Genomic DNA, 17,040 nt, shown 5'->3' on the forward strand with positions numbered 1-17,040 from the left:
AACAACTGAAGAAACCCCAACATTTTCTCAGAACACTGCAAAGGATCACTGATTGAAAAAAATGTTTCTCTTCAGGTATATTCAGGCGAAGAAAGCATTCAGCTTCTTTAAACTGTTATATAAAATTGGTACGAGTTTCTTTAAATACTATTATAATTAAAAAAACCAACTGATTCCTCAAATAAAAAAAAATCATAATCATAATTAAAAAATATCCCCCCCATGCTGATCTTCTCTTCAGAATAGGTCAGCATGGGAGTTTTGCACCCTAGACAGTTACAGTATCTCTGGAATAAAAAATTGCAAGTACACACAGAAAATACTACAGCATTCACTTAAAAATATCTCATTTTGTTGTTGTTGTTTTTCCCCTCCCAAGTAGAGGGATGGTGGGATTGAAACGATGCCCTGAAACGGGAATATTCCTTTAAAGGAGCAATACTCTCGAAACGGAAAAGGGTGTTGGATAGACGCAAACCCGTGATTTAACTCGAAACAAGAGATTCCAGCACAGAAACAGAATTCGAGAGATGTGAATGTTCAGACACCGAGCGGGTTATTTGGAAATGTCGAGACAACCACACAACCCTCGGCAGGTGACCGTCTAGGCTTTGCCATCATCGGAGGTGGCAGCATCTCCTTGCGGTGAGAAGGCTAAGCTAAACCACGATGCTCTCGCTACGCTCTTGAATTTCCTCTGGTGTTGTTTCTCGCCATGTACTTACAGTAGAGGGTGACACGAGACAGTTTTTATCAGCAGTTCCCCACATGTACCGAGTTGAAGAATTCTCAGCTAAATCACAACAACAACATCAACAAAAATACAAAGCACCAAATCATCTCAAGACGTGAGTCAGTTTACAGGTTATTACCGTTTGAAGAAGTTTGTTGGTTGTTTTGTTGTTGTTTGGTTTTTTTTTTTTTAATCCCGATTTTCATGTTTTGTTTTCCTTAAAAACAAAACAAAACAAAAATCAAAACCCAAAAACCCCGAAATGGAACGAAGGATGCTTTACAATCACTTTAAGGCTCGCACTGAATGAGACATGACAGGTCTTACACGAGATTACAAATAATACATGGATGCCTTTCACAGCCTTAAAATGATACAGTAGGTCAAATTATTTTGCCAGTCACTGATCAAGTATTGTGCCTTTAAATTGACTCGCTTTTTGCTACTATGCTGAGTTTTATTATTACTGAAATAGTTGTTAGATATGTGTTAATGTACTTTAGTATAATGTTTTTGGTATATAATTTCAACGTTTGCAGATTTCTTATTTTCCAGAAATCAAGGTGGCAGGCCTTATTCTGGGCTCAGACGGTTGTTATTTACTCCACTGAAGTCAGTGGCGCTTTAGCGTGTGCAATTGTTCGAAACAAGATCAGATACTGTATTACCATATTAATCTGGTGCAAACCGACCATAACGCATGGCCCATTTACACGAGGAAAACGGTTACATGGTGGGATCGCGTTTATAACATGACTCGGTCAAGGCTCGCAGGCTTGGCCAAATAGTGTTATAAATGCACTGCCAAATTGAGTTACAGACCTGATTTTGTCTTTCAACTGTTGGAAAAATCAAACTCCATTGGGGGTGTCTTGGCTTTGCTTTCTTATCTTTAGACATTTGGGTTTTGTCTGCTAAATCCAATAAGAGCAACAAGATTTTTTGTCATACATTTCTCTCTTTTTGTTGTTGTTGTTCATTTTTTTCTTTTCTTTTCTTTTTTTTTTCTTTTTTTTTTTTTAATTTTAAGGTTTGTATTTCAGTTGGTTGTTTTTTTCCTGGCATATAATCATCAAAGAGTTTTGCATGAGAAAGGTGACAGTACTTAATGAAACTCAGCACCTAAGGGCATAAGGCAGTTGTAGGTTTGTTTGTTTGTTTTTTTTATTTTTCAATCAGCACCAATCCCATAAATAATGTTCTACACTTGGTGTACGGTATAAAACTGATGTGGAGATGCCTCCTTCTCCACCTGTGAATCCTAGGTGTGGAAGTTGAAATACTGTTTCTTGTGTGTAAAAAACAAAAGAAAAGTTTTTCTTTTTGTTTTTACTTACAAAACATAGAGAATATCTTTTTTTTTTTTTATACATACAGCAACCAGAAAGAAAGCTTATCTGAAGGTTTGTGTTTGTTTCATGATCTGTGTTTACCGTAAACAAAAATAAGGTCCCCTCTTTTACTTTTGCTTTAAGGAGCTTTTAAAGTGAAGATTCATATTGTAGCAACTCATATAAGAGAGGTCCATCTCTATACCTAATACCTACAGCTGTGGGGGTGACATACTGGAGGATGTTGATAGTTCTTCTTAACCTCCTGTCTACAAAATGAGCATCCCATGCAGGATATCTTTTTCTTGGGATGTCAATCTTAATGAGAGGCCCCTCTGGGGGGTAGGGTCGCCCAGATGGAGTAGATGGTACCATTGCTCTCACCTGGAAAACGGGCAAGCAAGTGTCAGCTGTGAGTTCCTCCTGTTGCTCCGTGACCGCTCTGGTGGGCGTAGCCTGGGCCCCCCGGTACCCAGGGGTTTGGGGTGCCATGGGCTCAACATCGGGGGGCAAAGGAATGCCCCAGAGCAGCTCGGCGCAACAGGAGCTGACAAGGATCTTAACTCTTGGCCCCGTGGGATGCAGCACACCATAATATAACAGCATCAAAGCTATCCCAGCAGCAAAGCTAAGAAAGACACAACACAGTGCTGGCACGGCATATGAGTCAGTAGTGTCAGGATCTCTGTAAAAATACCAAAGGAGCGTCAAGGTAGCGTTCTCCGTCAGGACTACCGTGTAATACGCAAACATTCTGTATCGAGTCCGCCCTTCCTTGACATTAAACCAGCAGAAAATGTACACAATCCCTACCACCATGTTGAAGAGGATCTCCTCCCACTTAGACATGCAGAAATCTGTCCCACCATGGATGATCCAGAAAGCCATGGCACACCAATGGACCACTACAAAGATCCCAAAGTAGAGCTGGAAGATGGAAGCAAAGAGAGCAAAAGAAAGAACTCGGGATGAGATGGTGAAGAGGCGCCAGAAGACATGGATGAGGGCCCCTCTGTAGCTCATACTCTTCTTGTCGTCCCTAGAGTCCCGAAGAAGCTTGTGATAGGAGGCTAGCACCCAAGCCAGGGACATCAGGGAGGCCACAGAGGACACACCTGCCGGAAGACACACAGATCCACTGAGTTAGACAGGAGGTTTGGTTGAAAACATCATCTGCTCACTAAATTATTGCATCTGGGGCAGGCTCAGAAGCCCAGAGGTTCAATTCACGTCAGGTTGTCCTTACAGTCTAGAGGAGAGAAATACAGAAATATCAGCGTGGGATGTATTCAGGAGTTCTCTGACACAGCACATTATGGTTATATTCCTGAGCTGTTGGCTCTGCCACCCCACCTCAGCTCTGCTCTTCTTACAGGGGACAGCCTCTGTCCTCATCCTGATTAGATCCACATTTGAGAATTTGAAATCCAGATCCCATCTAAATGCTGCAGCCCAAGTATGAAGGTTTCTTTCTGTAGAAAGGGGTCTATCTTGGAGTCCACCGTCGCAAGAGCAGGACATCTATATTCCTTGTAACTTCATGGATCTGTTTTATTCTAAAATACTTTCATACAAGCAACATTCACATTGACTGGTACTTGATTCTGCCTTAATCAGGAGTCCCTGTTTGTATTCACCTTTGGGAAAAACAGGCCATTGGTCAGGTTTTTTGTCACCCTGTGGTCCCATGCAGATAAATATATAAATACAGGGAACATCAAGGTTCGTCAATACCCTCCAAATGGTCCCAAAGCAAAGAATCTGATCCCTCCAGCAACTCCCCTGCCCTGTTTCCAGGATGGACCGAAGACCTGTATTGGAGGTAGCTTATCTCCAGCCTTGTCTCCTGGATGGACCACAGATCCAAGTCACAGTCATGTCTCCAGCCCCGTCTCCAGCCCTGTCTCATTCTGCTCCTGGTGGGACCCCCTGGAGGGACCTCGGACCTGGTCCATCCCCTCGCCTTGTCTGGGGCTGCGGAGGGAGCCGTTACCAGCATGCAGCTCTGTCCAGGGCACTCAGACCCTGTGGTACTGCTCCCATCAGATGGGAGCCTGCCCTGGGGTCACCCTCGTTTTCCAACTCATCCCCCTGCACCCTGGCATGGGGCAGGCACGCACCCCATGATATTCCAAAGGGGCTTGATCTTATTCCCCATTACAACCAACACTTAAACTATTTATTTGCTCCAATGGATAAAATAGTGCCCCATCACACTTCAGGAGCTTTTAAAAATATAGTACCATTGATTATCGCAAGGGTAAATCGAACAACTCATTGAGCAAAGCATCATAATAAAAATTAATTGACAGATTCCTGGGAAAAGAAAAGGCCACTGGCATCTCATTCCTTTGCTCCCACTGCTGCTCACTGGACAATTGCTCTGCAGGTGAGGGAACAGGTGATGGACTAAGATCCATGATGAGAAGCTAAATAATTTGGTAGCTAGACTTTGACTGGGCCTTTGCCAAAGATTTCTCTGGGACCATCACCTATAAAATCTGAAGGAAAAATGCTAATGGTTTCAAGCAAAACAAACAATAACAAATGGCCCTCCATCGCTGATGTGTAACGTACTGGAAAATAGGTCCAGCTCTTTTTTTGCTTTTACTACTTTAAGAAAACCCAAGCAGCAACTTGCTGCAGCTGCTCAGGGTTAAAAAGCTAAAATCTCTGAAAACCCTAAATTTCTTCTTCTCCTGTTTTCTTCTCACTTTTCCCTCTGCCCACAAGGACCTGACTGCCACAAGAACAGCAGGAAGATCCACTGGCTCTTCAGACCTCACTCTAGAGACTTTATCTTCTTCTTTTTGAGGAGCCTACCTCACAGTGTGGTGGGGTTAGGTTTGTCCCCTTCCAGCCTAGTTATGTCTGGAGGAGAGGTGATGGAGAAGGTGTCCAGGAAGGATGGCAGACCTCCATCTCTGAAATTCTCCCAGCCTGCAGGTTCACCAAAACTACGCCTTTCCACCAACTCTCAAGTCTCTCTCTGAATACCTTGGCTTTGGGCTCACACATGCATTAACATTTCAGACTGAATTTAAAAACCCAACAAACCACAAACCAGTAAGATCAGTGGCCTTATCAAAGCTTTAGGCCACTATCTTTAAGAAAACCACAATTTTGCCCAAATTCTAAGTCCTCAACTGTTGATAAGAAACATTTGCATATAGGACCTAGGGACTCTAATGGATGGAAACTTCTGAAAGTGAATAGCCTCAGCCCCAAACAGATGTAGATTAGATTTATTTTTATCCTACCAGATGTGTTACATTTTTGGTAGACATAATTAACAGTTTTGGAAGGCTGAGCAATGCCACACAATTCGTAAGGTAAGTGCTGCTATGTGTATAAGTACTGCTTGTTGCAGTATCTTCTAGCTATTCAGGTTGAAAACTTTCCATGATTAGCAGAAAAAAAAAAAAAGTCATGTATTGTCTTATTTCAGGGCTGTTATACTAGAAACTTGTACGGCATTAGATGTACCTGTACACTGAAACTCAAGTAGTGCCAACCCACAAGAGACAGATGTGTCACACTGGCTTAAAAATGTTTCTGTTGGGTTCATTTATTATAGAATAGAGAGAGGAATAAAATACACCAGAAACAAAAACCCAGTACACACATAAAGGCTTTTCCCACTGTAACGTTTTCAGTGCAGAAACCTACACTAATCACAGTTTTTGCCGTAAATTGCACAAAGCTGGCTGAGAGTATGTGTGTTGAGTCACTCATATTGCACGGTACCGTGCCTGCTGATAGTCATCTGAACGTCTCCTCGAGTCAACAGAGAGAGGCAGACACCCCCAGAAAGTGATTCACCCTGTCCTAAGATCCATGTGTGGGACAAGGGGGGTTGACTCATGCTCCCAAAGTGTCTGTCTCCATCCCTTGACAGGGGAGCGCGGGGACTTGCGAACACCAGCAGTCAGGCGGGATGAGTCCTACCCTTACAAAACAGTTCGTTGCCTCCTCATTTGCCCTACAATCTGAAGGGGGGAATGGAGTATCTCTAGACATTTTGACATATTCCTGCTGTTGTTTAAAAATTCAAGACTGTGCCGAATGCAAATTTTGGCACCCTAGTGATGAGGAGGATCCGGACCTGGGTGTAAGGGGGGGTGCAATCAGTAGGTGGGCGTCAACAGGAACCATGGACAGATACAAAGATTTCTCCAGTACTTCTTACTGTGTTGCCACAGGAATTATTCCCTGGCTGTTTCATACAGACCTAAATGACAAAGCACACCTTGACTTTTGTCATCTTGACCATGAGTTTCTCATTCCCATCTTTCCCTGTTACTTCTCATCTGTGACATCTTCATACAATATACAGTTCTCACAGACTGTGGGATAAACTGTTCCTTTCTTTTCCACTTCCCCAGGCCTTATCTCTAAGCAACTAGAGAGGTGTCTCCAATTATAACTAGAACAAAAAGTCCCGGCAAGTTGGATCACATGGGAAGTATTTTTTTTATTTTGATTTTGACTTTTTGCACATGGTGACTGACGCACCTTCATCTAGCATGAGTGGGTTTCAACTCCCGCCCAACGTTTGTTTATCAAAGGGTTGGGGTTGGTTTAAAACTGAAGTCACTTCAAAAACCCCACTCCCACTCCTCCCACTCTGTGCTTAGTCTTGGGAGTGGAAAATACCTGCCATGCACTGCCACATCTCTATGGGCATTTTCAAGTCAGGAGGACATCAGTTACCATGGGGCTGGAAGTCCTGTGGCTGCATCTGTGGGATCTGTATCCCACCTGCCCGTTACAAGTCAGACTGGCATAGACTGGGGTTATCTTCACACTCTCTGCAGCAGGCTGTACAACAGCCTTTGAACTCCTATCACCTGCTAGAAGCAATGACTGACTCACAGGCTGTAATCAGCACCATTGAGGTGTCAAGCCCATGTGTCTTGAACAACGCATCACAAGAATTAGTCCCCCAGATCCCTTTAGTAATGTGCCCTGAAGTCCTTATGGTGAGACATCTCCTAACCTACATTCAGCACGGTGAGGTAGAGCTTTATGATGTCCCCATCTGACAGAAGCAGCACTAAGATTTGAAGGATTTATCCAAGGTCTCATATAAAATCCATGCTAAAGCAGGGAATAGATCTCTTTCATGTCACAGTGCGCCTTGCATTTCAGACAGGATTCAGCTCCTAGTGTAGAGACTCACCTCGAGGTGTCCATGGGTGAGCGATGTCTCTTGCTTTACTCAATGGAGAATTAAGGCTTAGTGCAACCATCACGGATGGGAATCCAGCAACATTTGAGATGCTCTACGATATTCCAGACCTCCATGTGGAGCTGGCAGATGTGACAAACTTGCATACAGAAGACAAGAACATTTTTGAGCTGGGAGCTGAAGTGAGTCTCAAATGGCACTAGGCAAAAGTCAACCAAATTGTTTCCTGACTCATTACAGCTAGGGGAGCCAGAGCTGTACGAAGGTCGCTGTTTAGACCCTGTGGCTGTATTGCCATCATCTCCACTGGACACAACGGAAGCTTGGACACCCCCAATCATGAGGAGACACCTCCATCAAAGACACCTTTGTTTAGGTGTCTGAATCTGGAGCTGAACTCACCCATCATCTTGAACTGCTTTGATGATGACTTCTTGCCTTAGTAATTCTGTCTCTCTCAGGGCAACCTAACGAACAGTCCTCAGTGGTAAACACACGTGGAACGGAGACTACGCATCAGTAAATGGTGAAGAGAAATGAGAAAGCAGTGGGAAATAAGGCATCTATATAAAAGGCTAAGCTTTCTGAGAAGAGTGTCGGACCAAGAAATAGAGTCTCTGAGAAGGGGAAAGAAGAGTCATTGCTTGGGATCATGAAAACATGAGTGGACTAGAGTATAATGCAGGTAGTGATCTGATACTGGAGGAGAGGAGCATGAACCACTCTGAGTTCAAGGGAAGGTGCTGGAGCCTTGCAGAAGTTCGCAGGGACAGGCTGAATTTCAGCCTTTTTCAGTTTTCATCGTCTAGTTCCTACTGATGGCCCAGAAAAAGAAAAGACCATCTCAGAAATATAATGAGGATCTTTGAAAAATCCACATCCACAAGAGAGACTCAAAACAATGACTCCCCTTAAATTGCCATTGCTGTTTTTAAAGCCGATATATGTGCAGGAATAAAAACAGCACATGGAAATCCATCCCAGTCTATCTGGCCTATTCATGCTTTGCAATTACACATGGTTTTACAACTAGTCTAATAAAAGCTGTAGACAAATCATACACACACACACACAAAAAGAATATTTAAAATGAACAATATATCCATTTTTCCCTTCCTCACAGTGTTGTTCAGCTGAGGAGAGAGGTTTTTCACTAGGGGTATGTACAGTTTTCATCACGAATATAGCTGCAGGTTATTGGCTGGAAGTAATTGAATGCACTTGCTGTAGTATATTCCCTAAGTATTTACTGTGGTGCCTGTCCCTTTAAACCTGAAAATGATGCCTAAATGGTGCTCTATTTCTTTTTTGACATTAATTCTCCTGAAGACTCTACTAAAACAAAATGGGAAGATACCAACATTTCTCCCGGGTGAGCTGGACAGCAAATATTCCGTGCGACATGAAACCTTCCATCAACCCTGCGCCAAGGCAGCGCTTGCTTAATGCCAAGTGCCACGTCTCGGTTCCTCCCCATCACTCGCTGGCTCCTCTGTGCTCTGAACCTTGTTATCGTGTTTTCCCCTTTGGGTGGCACGTTCCTCCCTGAAGCTCAGTATGAATCTAGGAACAGGCTTTCATTTTGATGCACACGGAGTGAAAATGCATTTATATACAAAAGAGATCGAGCCAGATTCTGCTTTTGTAACAACATTGCCTGAAAGTCGCTCCCCCTTACTTTTTAATCTGTTTTTATTTATTTGCACCAGAGTAAAAGGGGTCAGAATCAGATCCCAGGTCTGATTTTCATTTGTTCCTGCTGGATTTTGATGCTTGATCCTTCTTTTTTCTTTCCTTTCAGAAAAGGGAATGACTTTTGTTCTTTCCTTTATTTTCCCTCTTTGTTATTCACTTTGAACATGGAAAAATATGGATCATTACCAGTATATAAATAATAAAGGGCGGCATAGACCGTTTTGCCATTCATTTTTCTCATAGGATTTCAGGACACTTCCTTAACCAGTTTCTCCAGTGTGCCACCAGTCCATTATGGCAGATGAGCACTATTCCACCTATGGTGAACATCACTCGTACGTCTGATCGAGGTATGGCCTCCTCACATCTATGTGACACCTCTGTACTCTACTCAGAGCTGGAGTGACCAGGGATGAAAAACCAGAGCCTGACACTGGGAAGACATGTTACACTGGTGGCCTGTCCTTCGCTCTTTACTCTTGAAAAATGTTTTGGTTTCATTGGGTAAGGGTGAGTTTCAAAACCTTCCTCCAAGGAGCATCACAGCCCCGTTCTCCCCAAGACCTGACTCCCACAGGACACAGCGTCACCAGTGCATAAGAAATAGAAAACCGCTGGTGACTCTTTGGGAAAGGCAGGAAACAAGGGTAAGTAACTCAATTCATGGACCAATCTCCAAGTTGGCCTGGACAACAAGAAGAGGGTCTTGTACTACTGAATCCCACTGGGACTTCCTGACATGAAGCTTGCATTGAGTTTCTATACAGGATAGTCCACGTCCAACCTCGCACAAGGAGGGCTCTTCCACATTAGACCAGAAGAAGATCCATGTTCCCAAACCTTTTATTGTGAGAGTGAGAAAGTCCATAGCAAGGCAACTTCAGAACAGCTTGCTCACATGGAGAGTTGCCCTCCCACCCCTTGCCAGTTAAAGGCTGGCTCATGTCCTGGAAATGTGAATGCTTCCTAAAACCTTTTCTTTTTGCTAAATTAAGATGTCCTCACTGACCCCAGAAACACTGGATCTCTTTTTAGTTCCCCCGCAGCCTTCGCCTGAGCACTGCCTTGAGGAACTGAGGTTCACAGGTTCACTATGGATTGTGCTTCAAAAGGACTTGCTTTTCTCCCCTTTCATCCTGCTGCCTTTCAGTTCTCCCGAATGCCCCTTTTTCGCTACTGCTAGAAGAGGTGACCGGCCACATTTGTCTGATCTGTGCTCTCATTATCTCGTCTGCTTCTGTCATGTCTCCTATTCATCTCCTCTGTGAACTCAGGATCTGCCAAACCAGCTCAGGCCCTGGGGCCATCTAGTCTTGTATCTTCTCCTGAATGCAAGCCAGTGACTGATCCTTCTGCAGGAGGCACAAGCACCCCAGGCCAAGCAGAAACGGGATAATCTGCCCTCTGTTTTAGATTGTCTTTGAATACGCTCAGCAAAGTGTCAAATCTCCTGTTGAAAATGTTGGCTATCACCCACCACATAAATATTGGCAAAGCTTCCCCCCCCCCCATTTTAAAACACTCTTAATGAAGATCTTCCTTGCATCATGTGCCTCAGTGTTTATCTCACCCCAGGAGAGCTGTCTGAGACATGGGATGGGTTGCCCTCTGGAAATGCCTCTCTGCCTTTCCATTGACTCTACCTGGAGTGTGGATGATCAAACTGAAATGACCAAGCAAGGAGAAGTGGGTAAGATGAAAAGTACCCTAGGTAGCGGTGGTTTGGTATCCACCAACTCCCCACAAGAGCTCAGAGGAGAGCCCTGAGTCCCAGCAAGGTGAGAAGAGCAGAAAGGAGGGTTGGGGAAACCTCTTCCTGGCTCCAAGATGAGCAGAATAGCTAGCATCAGCTTCTGCAGAGCAGAAGTTGACAGACTCAACATAAAATGGGCAAATTCAAGTGATGCAACACAATGATTTTATACCACTGAAGGTCCAGCAGGCAAAACAACCCCCCAACACCCTCCTGATGAGAGACGGGTGCCATGATCAGTCAGAGGACATAGTCAAGTTGCATCTCCCTGAACAGCCAGACAGAGTTATCCCCTTCCTCAAGAAAGTGGTAGCAGAAAGACAATATCCCCCTGCTACATCAATGAGAAGAAGGCTGATCTCAACAGGCTTGTACGTATATAGTCCTCATAGGCATGTAAGTCCATTATTTGCTTTCCATAATAGCCTTGCCCCTTTCCTAAGATGCTAACTGCAGGTATCTCAGTTTTTACCTATTTATGGAGGCAAAAAAGGTGCTGACATCCACTCCACAGCTGAAACATTTCTGGCAGCACTTAGCTGAAATCTCAGTCCCTATATACGCATAGATCTTCAAACAAGCCTCATCTCACTTAGCTAACTGAGATCTTTGATCTTGTATAGTGGCTCGTCACCAGGTAACAGCTCATAAAAAAACAGTAGAGAGGAGAAGGGCACATGGGAACCCAGGCCCTGAGAGAACCTGGGTCACTGTGGTGACATCTAAACTAGCAAACGAGAAACAGAGCCAGGACTATTCGTTGACCCTGAGCCCAGCTGGCAGAGTCTGCCATGTCCATACTATTAAACTTTCTCAGTAGTTGTATCCAATCTGCCTTTTGGGTATGGTTCCTGGACTATGTGAACTCATTTTCTCATGCCTGGGAAAGCTTTAGGAAAGGGCTAGCTGGCCAAAATTGTACCAGAGACCATGTTAACAGGATCACCTGAGTGCCAGTGATTGGGCTCCAGCACTATTTGCATTATAGGTATAGAGATAATCCGTGCGCAGTCCTCTGCCTATCACAAACATGGTCATGTAATCCCCTTCATCACTTCAAAAATAATGTGGAAGACCCGTTGTTCAACTCCTGGAGATGGAGCCTTTCATATTATCAGATCTTCCAGCCTGGGCTTTTTGGCAGAGTAAATTAGCCCAGGTGGCTGCTGTGTCCAGATAGCTCTGGGGAGCCCAGGCACGGCAGCTAGGGCTTAGGTAAGGTGTAATATAGGCATGTAGACAGCTTTATGCCAGCAAAATATTATTTTGGCAGTATGGGTTAATCCTCCTAGGAATCTGGTCTCAGCTATGTATCAAAGTTATGTCTGAGGAAAATGCCAGCGTAACTTCATTGCTATAGCTAGATGGGCAAAGCCTGCCTTACGGAAGAAAAGCCCTTTTCTGAAGGTCCATCCAGCCACCAGAGTCTCTGATGGGAGTCTAATGGTGGAGTTAAAGGAAATTAACTTCAAAATTACACTTTTCAGTGGGAGCAATGCATGGCAGGTGTCTAAGACCACTCAGGAATCTGGGGTGAGTTTGGTGAATAGTTTCAGTCCTAAAGAAGCTGGAGGCAATCATGGAGTAGAGGAGAGGGGGGAAACACAAGACTAACCTTGCCTTCGGAGTCCCTTTTGATGTGACATTAACTACTATGACATTATTTATGACATGAAGCTACTTATTTTGAAATGGCTCTTCCATTTTGAAATGGTTCTTCCATTTTGAAATGGCTCTTCCATTTTGAAACTTCCCCTAAATGTTAAGAAAATGTAAAGAAAAGAATTCACTGTGCCCCTCTCACCAAAAGCAGATCGTCCCACTTCAGTGGATGCTATTTTAAGGATGTTAAACTAGAACAGTTCTTTCCTTTGTGATTTTTGGCTAGTAAAGCAGAAATCTCATTAATCTTACTGATGGTGTTTTTGATGTCAGTGTGGGGCTACATTTGATGGTGTTTCCGACTAGAATAACTGCTGTTATTACTTAAATTGGGGTCCACGTAGCCCAGTAACCCACACCCCCAGCAGTGAGGACTCAGGCTATCTTACACAAGTGCCAATATCTCTCCAGGATCTTCCCACCATGCTTCGGTGCATCCTTCCCCAGTCCATCCTCCAAAGCACATGCTAAATCTCATGTGGGCAGGGCTGCATTGAGGTTCAGAGACGCTCAGAACCAACAACTACGTGCATCTCTGTCTTCTAATGCCACACATGCAGGAATAAGAGATGGTCTGGTCTGAGCCTGGTCTAAATTTATCGAGGTATCAATCACCTGGGCTAATTCTGCAGTGGAAATGTGCTGGAAGAGCAGCAGCCAGGATTTCCTGGGCACAGTTTAGGTTGTTTGGTAATAGAGCATGCGAACTCTTATACGTGTCTATTTTTGTCGAAAGCTGTATGAATTGCCATTCTATGGAGGGCGAGATACCTCCTGCACAGTCATCACTGTAATGATAAAGACTTTAGTTAAATTCCTGTTAATCTGAATGCCTTTAACCACTGTCTCAGAATCACACTGGAAAAGAACCCCACTTGAATCCTCAAAAGTGAACAGCCACAGACAAGAGGATTTGAAGCTCCCCGAGAGACCCCAAGAGATTTCACTTGAAATGCTCCATCAGGATGTCCTGACAACACCTCCAGCAAGGACAAGATTTAAATCTATGCATGCAGAGCAAAATCCCTCTTTGTAGGCAATGTTACAGGACAGTAGAGTCTAGCACAGAAACCTGGTTCAACCTGAAAGGAACAGGGCCAGCAGAGAAGTATACAAGTCATCTCTATAGACCTCCATTGCTTTTTCTTGGTATACTTTCTGGTTCCTCTTGTGCTCATTTGCTTCTGACCTCAGTTCAGAAATCAGAGTAGCCTGAGCAGAGCCTTGTATCTACATGGCCATCAGCATGGCCCAGAGACATCCAAATGTGACCAGGCACCTGAGATGGGAAAAAAGTCAACCTAAGCTACTTTTATAGTTAATACGGAGAGGTAAGCTCCACCATTAGCATGGATCTACCATGGATCTCTAGAGACTAAAGACACCCACGTATGACTGTGCTGCTCTCATAGCCTCTTGGTTAGATTTGCACTGTTGTGTGGTCATTGATTGCTGAGATTTAGGTTTTTTCCTTCTGCTATTTAAAATAGTCTTTCCCAGAGCAACAGGAGAAAAAAATCCGAACATGTGATTGCTTTAACTGGGAAGAATAAAATGGCAAAATCCAAGAGGAGTTACTCTTGGAGGGAAAATCATATTGCACATTCAACAGCTGGTTCTTTTTGAAGGGCACTTTAGACACAACTTTTAGCAGCCAATTCTTTGCTCAGATTCTTGAATATATTGAATCTCTTCACAGGCTCCAGCAGAGTTACCCCCAGTTTACATTCTGCAAAGATCAGAACGAGCCTCCGATATTGACATTTTTCAGACCTAATGATATTTGAACTCTACCGCTAGGAACCTTTAGAAGAGAAACACAACTTATGATACTACTAGAATGCACTGACATGGGGAAAAAAACCTTTGCTAAGGAAAACAATAAGCTTGATTTAGAATAAAATCTTTCCCCACCCATTTCTATGTTCTGAGTAGGGATAATTGGCATGAAACAACACAAGTCCGCAAACACATACAATATACTTGCATTTTAACACCGTACATTTGATATTTGTTACAGCATCTTTATCCTGGCATTCTTTTTTAATTCAGATGAGAACCGCAGCCATTGAGAAGAATTTAAATCTGCCTAGCACAAGTTGAAAGGATGTTGTAATCTTGCAAGTGGGACTAAAATACTCTGAAAAATAGGGAAGCACATCAACACCGGAAAGGAAAGCCCTAGGAGTTCTGCTGTCTGCTTCTGAAAGTAACCATGAGAATCTCTTTTCGCTAGCACAGGTCTGGGGCAGCTTTTGAACCTGGGACCCTGTGCCTAGAGATTGGTAACTGTGCAAAGCCTAATTCTGTTGACTGCTACATCCATGTCATTATTCTGTCTCAGCCTCCAAAACAGGGTGGCCCAATCCAGACTGCTTCTTTCGAATCGTTCTTGGCCTGTGCTAACACCTGAGCCAAGCCTGGGTATTGTTTGTGTTGGTGCTCGCTGCCGTGAGCTAAAAATGTGCCAAGGACTGTGCTGATAATTGAACCACGTGGATGACCGAGATCTGGTGGCTGTGCTCACGTTCTGACGTGTTTCAGTTTATTAGCATAGATGAAACCCAACAGACTTGTCACCAGATTGGGGAAGCAACATCTTCTGCCAGGGCTTAGTGAAGGAACTTCCTGCTATAAATACAGCTCCCACGGCCAGTTCCTTGGAGACGAAGCAACATCAAGGCAACGTTTCAAACAGTCTGTGACAGCACCAAACATGGATCCTGCAAACCACCTCTGGTTAACGGTTTGGCCTGGACACAGAAAGTTTGCAGGCCATTAGAGAAATAACTTCATCCCAGTCCTGGAAATGCTTTTGACCTGATGGGGAAGAGGAAGAAAACCCAGCTTCGTTCACACTCACTGGCCGAGGTAAGAGGTCTTCATTCAGTGTGTTTAGAGGAGATGCGTCAGCAGTGCACACTTCGCTAACCTTATGGTTTGTAAATCTTTGTTATTGTGTAGGGGGCCATTGGTGGAATTGTCTCGGCATAATTGCAGGTGAGGGGACTGGTCTCCTGAAAAGAAGGAGCATCTCAACACTTCTGGAGACTACACAGGGCTGGCATCATTAGAGTGAGTCTGGCAGACTGTGAGCATTTCTGTGAGGGGGAGTGACAAAGTGACAAAAACGGATGTGGTGCAGCTGGTGCTGTCTCACAGTGGGGTAGCTGAAGGCACCAGGGACACTGATTTCCAAGGATAACAGCCGGAACCTGTTTCTTCCTCTGCTTCCCATGCTTTGTACGCTCTGCAAAGGTCTAAGTGATGTGTAGCAGGCCAGAACTCAATGACACGCCAGCATCAACCGGTTAAGTCATGCTCAGGTTGGTTTGTCTCTCCTGGGTCTTTTTGCCTTCTCAGAAGTTCATGTGTGTACAAGATGGAGTTGAGACTGCCTCTTCAACAGGTTAATGAACATCACCTTCCCCAAGGACAAGCTGAGATCAAACCATGCATCCGTTCCCCTACTGCAAACATCTGTTTGCACCTTAGGGTGTTTCAGATATGGGCTCCTGCGATAGGGAAACAGCCGTGCCTGGTGGACGTCCCCCATCAGCGAGCGTCTGTGCAAAGACGTGTACGTACCGAGGGCACTGTGAGCATGAGGTTGGTCAAATGCCACTTAGGACAAAAGTCATTTCAGCAGATTATTTCCACTGACTCAGTAAATCTGCTGCACTCCCAGACTCAGGACTGTCACCCTGAGCTAATCATCTAAAACAACTGGTAGTTTCTGAAACAAGACAGATCTTTCCTTCAATACTCAACGATTTTGAGCCAGTTGCATCAACCTGAACTGCTCCATCTACATCAGGGGTAGAAACACAGAGAAGTCCCTGCCCAGCACCACCCCTGCATCTTCCCCAGGTTTTTTGCACATCTCAGTGTCTATGTGCTCTCTGTTTACCCAGAGTTTGCATGCTCTCCTGGATGCCTGATGTGAACCCCAGAGCTGCATGCTAGAGCAACCTGAAGCTGAAAAGAGTAGAATTTCCATGCATTTTACTAGCCAATTGCACAGCAGTGTGCAGCCACCTTTTCCTATGATCTAATCACGAATCTGCTGCGAGAGATATGAAGAGAAGAAAGTCTGCAGCATAAAATTACCTGAAAAAGCCTTAATTTCCTGCCTGGAATCTGTTTGGCATGAACTTGCTCCCCAGGAGCCTGCTGCGTAGAGATCGTCTCCAAGACCTTAGGCTACTCAAACCTCTCTGTGCCTCAGTTTCCCAGCTGGCCTGCAGCTCCTAGGAACAGCATGAGCTAATGCTTGTGTAGTGCTCTGATGATGTAACCCCCTCCCAGTGATTACCACAGTCTTATAAAGCCTAAAATTGGCAGCACTGGCTACCCGCCAGTGCTGTCCCGTGAATGGTGACTCATCTTTATTGGCTGTGGCATGTCATATGTGTGATGGTGGCACGTGGTACGGAACAGAAGGGTTTTTATCAGCATTCCAAAATAACCGAGTGGGAGCTATGGCAAGGTGGTGGATGGAGAAGCTGCAGGTGGGGATGGGCTAAGGGATGACGTCTCTCTTTGGGCTTGCTCCAAAGTCCATTGGAAAAAAAAAGCTGTCACTGGCTTCAAAGGCTCCTGGACCCAGTCCTTCCCCACCGCGCTGGGACAATACGGCTGATGATAGGGCAAGCTCTCCCCATGCCGCTCACTG

At 44.5% G+C, this 17,040-nt stretch overlaps 1 protein-coding gene across 2 annotated transcripts in view; it reads right to left on the reverse strand.

Moving 5' to 3' along the window:
* Positions 1-439: 439 nt before the first annotated feature.
* XKR6 (XK related 6) overlaps positions 440-17,040 on the reverse strand; it is a 199,137-nt gene continuing 182,536 nt past the window's right edge. For both annotated transcript variants that reach the window (XM_075144846.1, XM_075144845.1), the window contains one exon: positions 440-3,179. In XM_075144846.1, the coding sequence (XP_075000947.1) occupies positions 2,215-3,179 (965 nt within the window). In that variant the 3' untranslated portion in view covers positions 440-2,214. The remainder of the gene's footprint in view (positions 3,180-17,040) is intronic.

This window comes from Calonectris borealis, chromosome 3 (genome assembly GCF_964195595.1).
Source record: "Calonectris borealis chromosome 3, bCalBor7.hap1.2, whole genome shotgun sequence".
Lineage (NCBI taxonomy): Eukaryota > Metazoa > Chordata > Aves > Procellariiformes > Procellariidae > Calonectris > Calonectris borealis.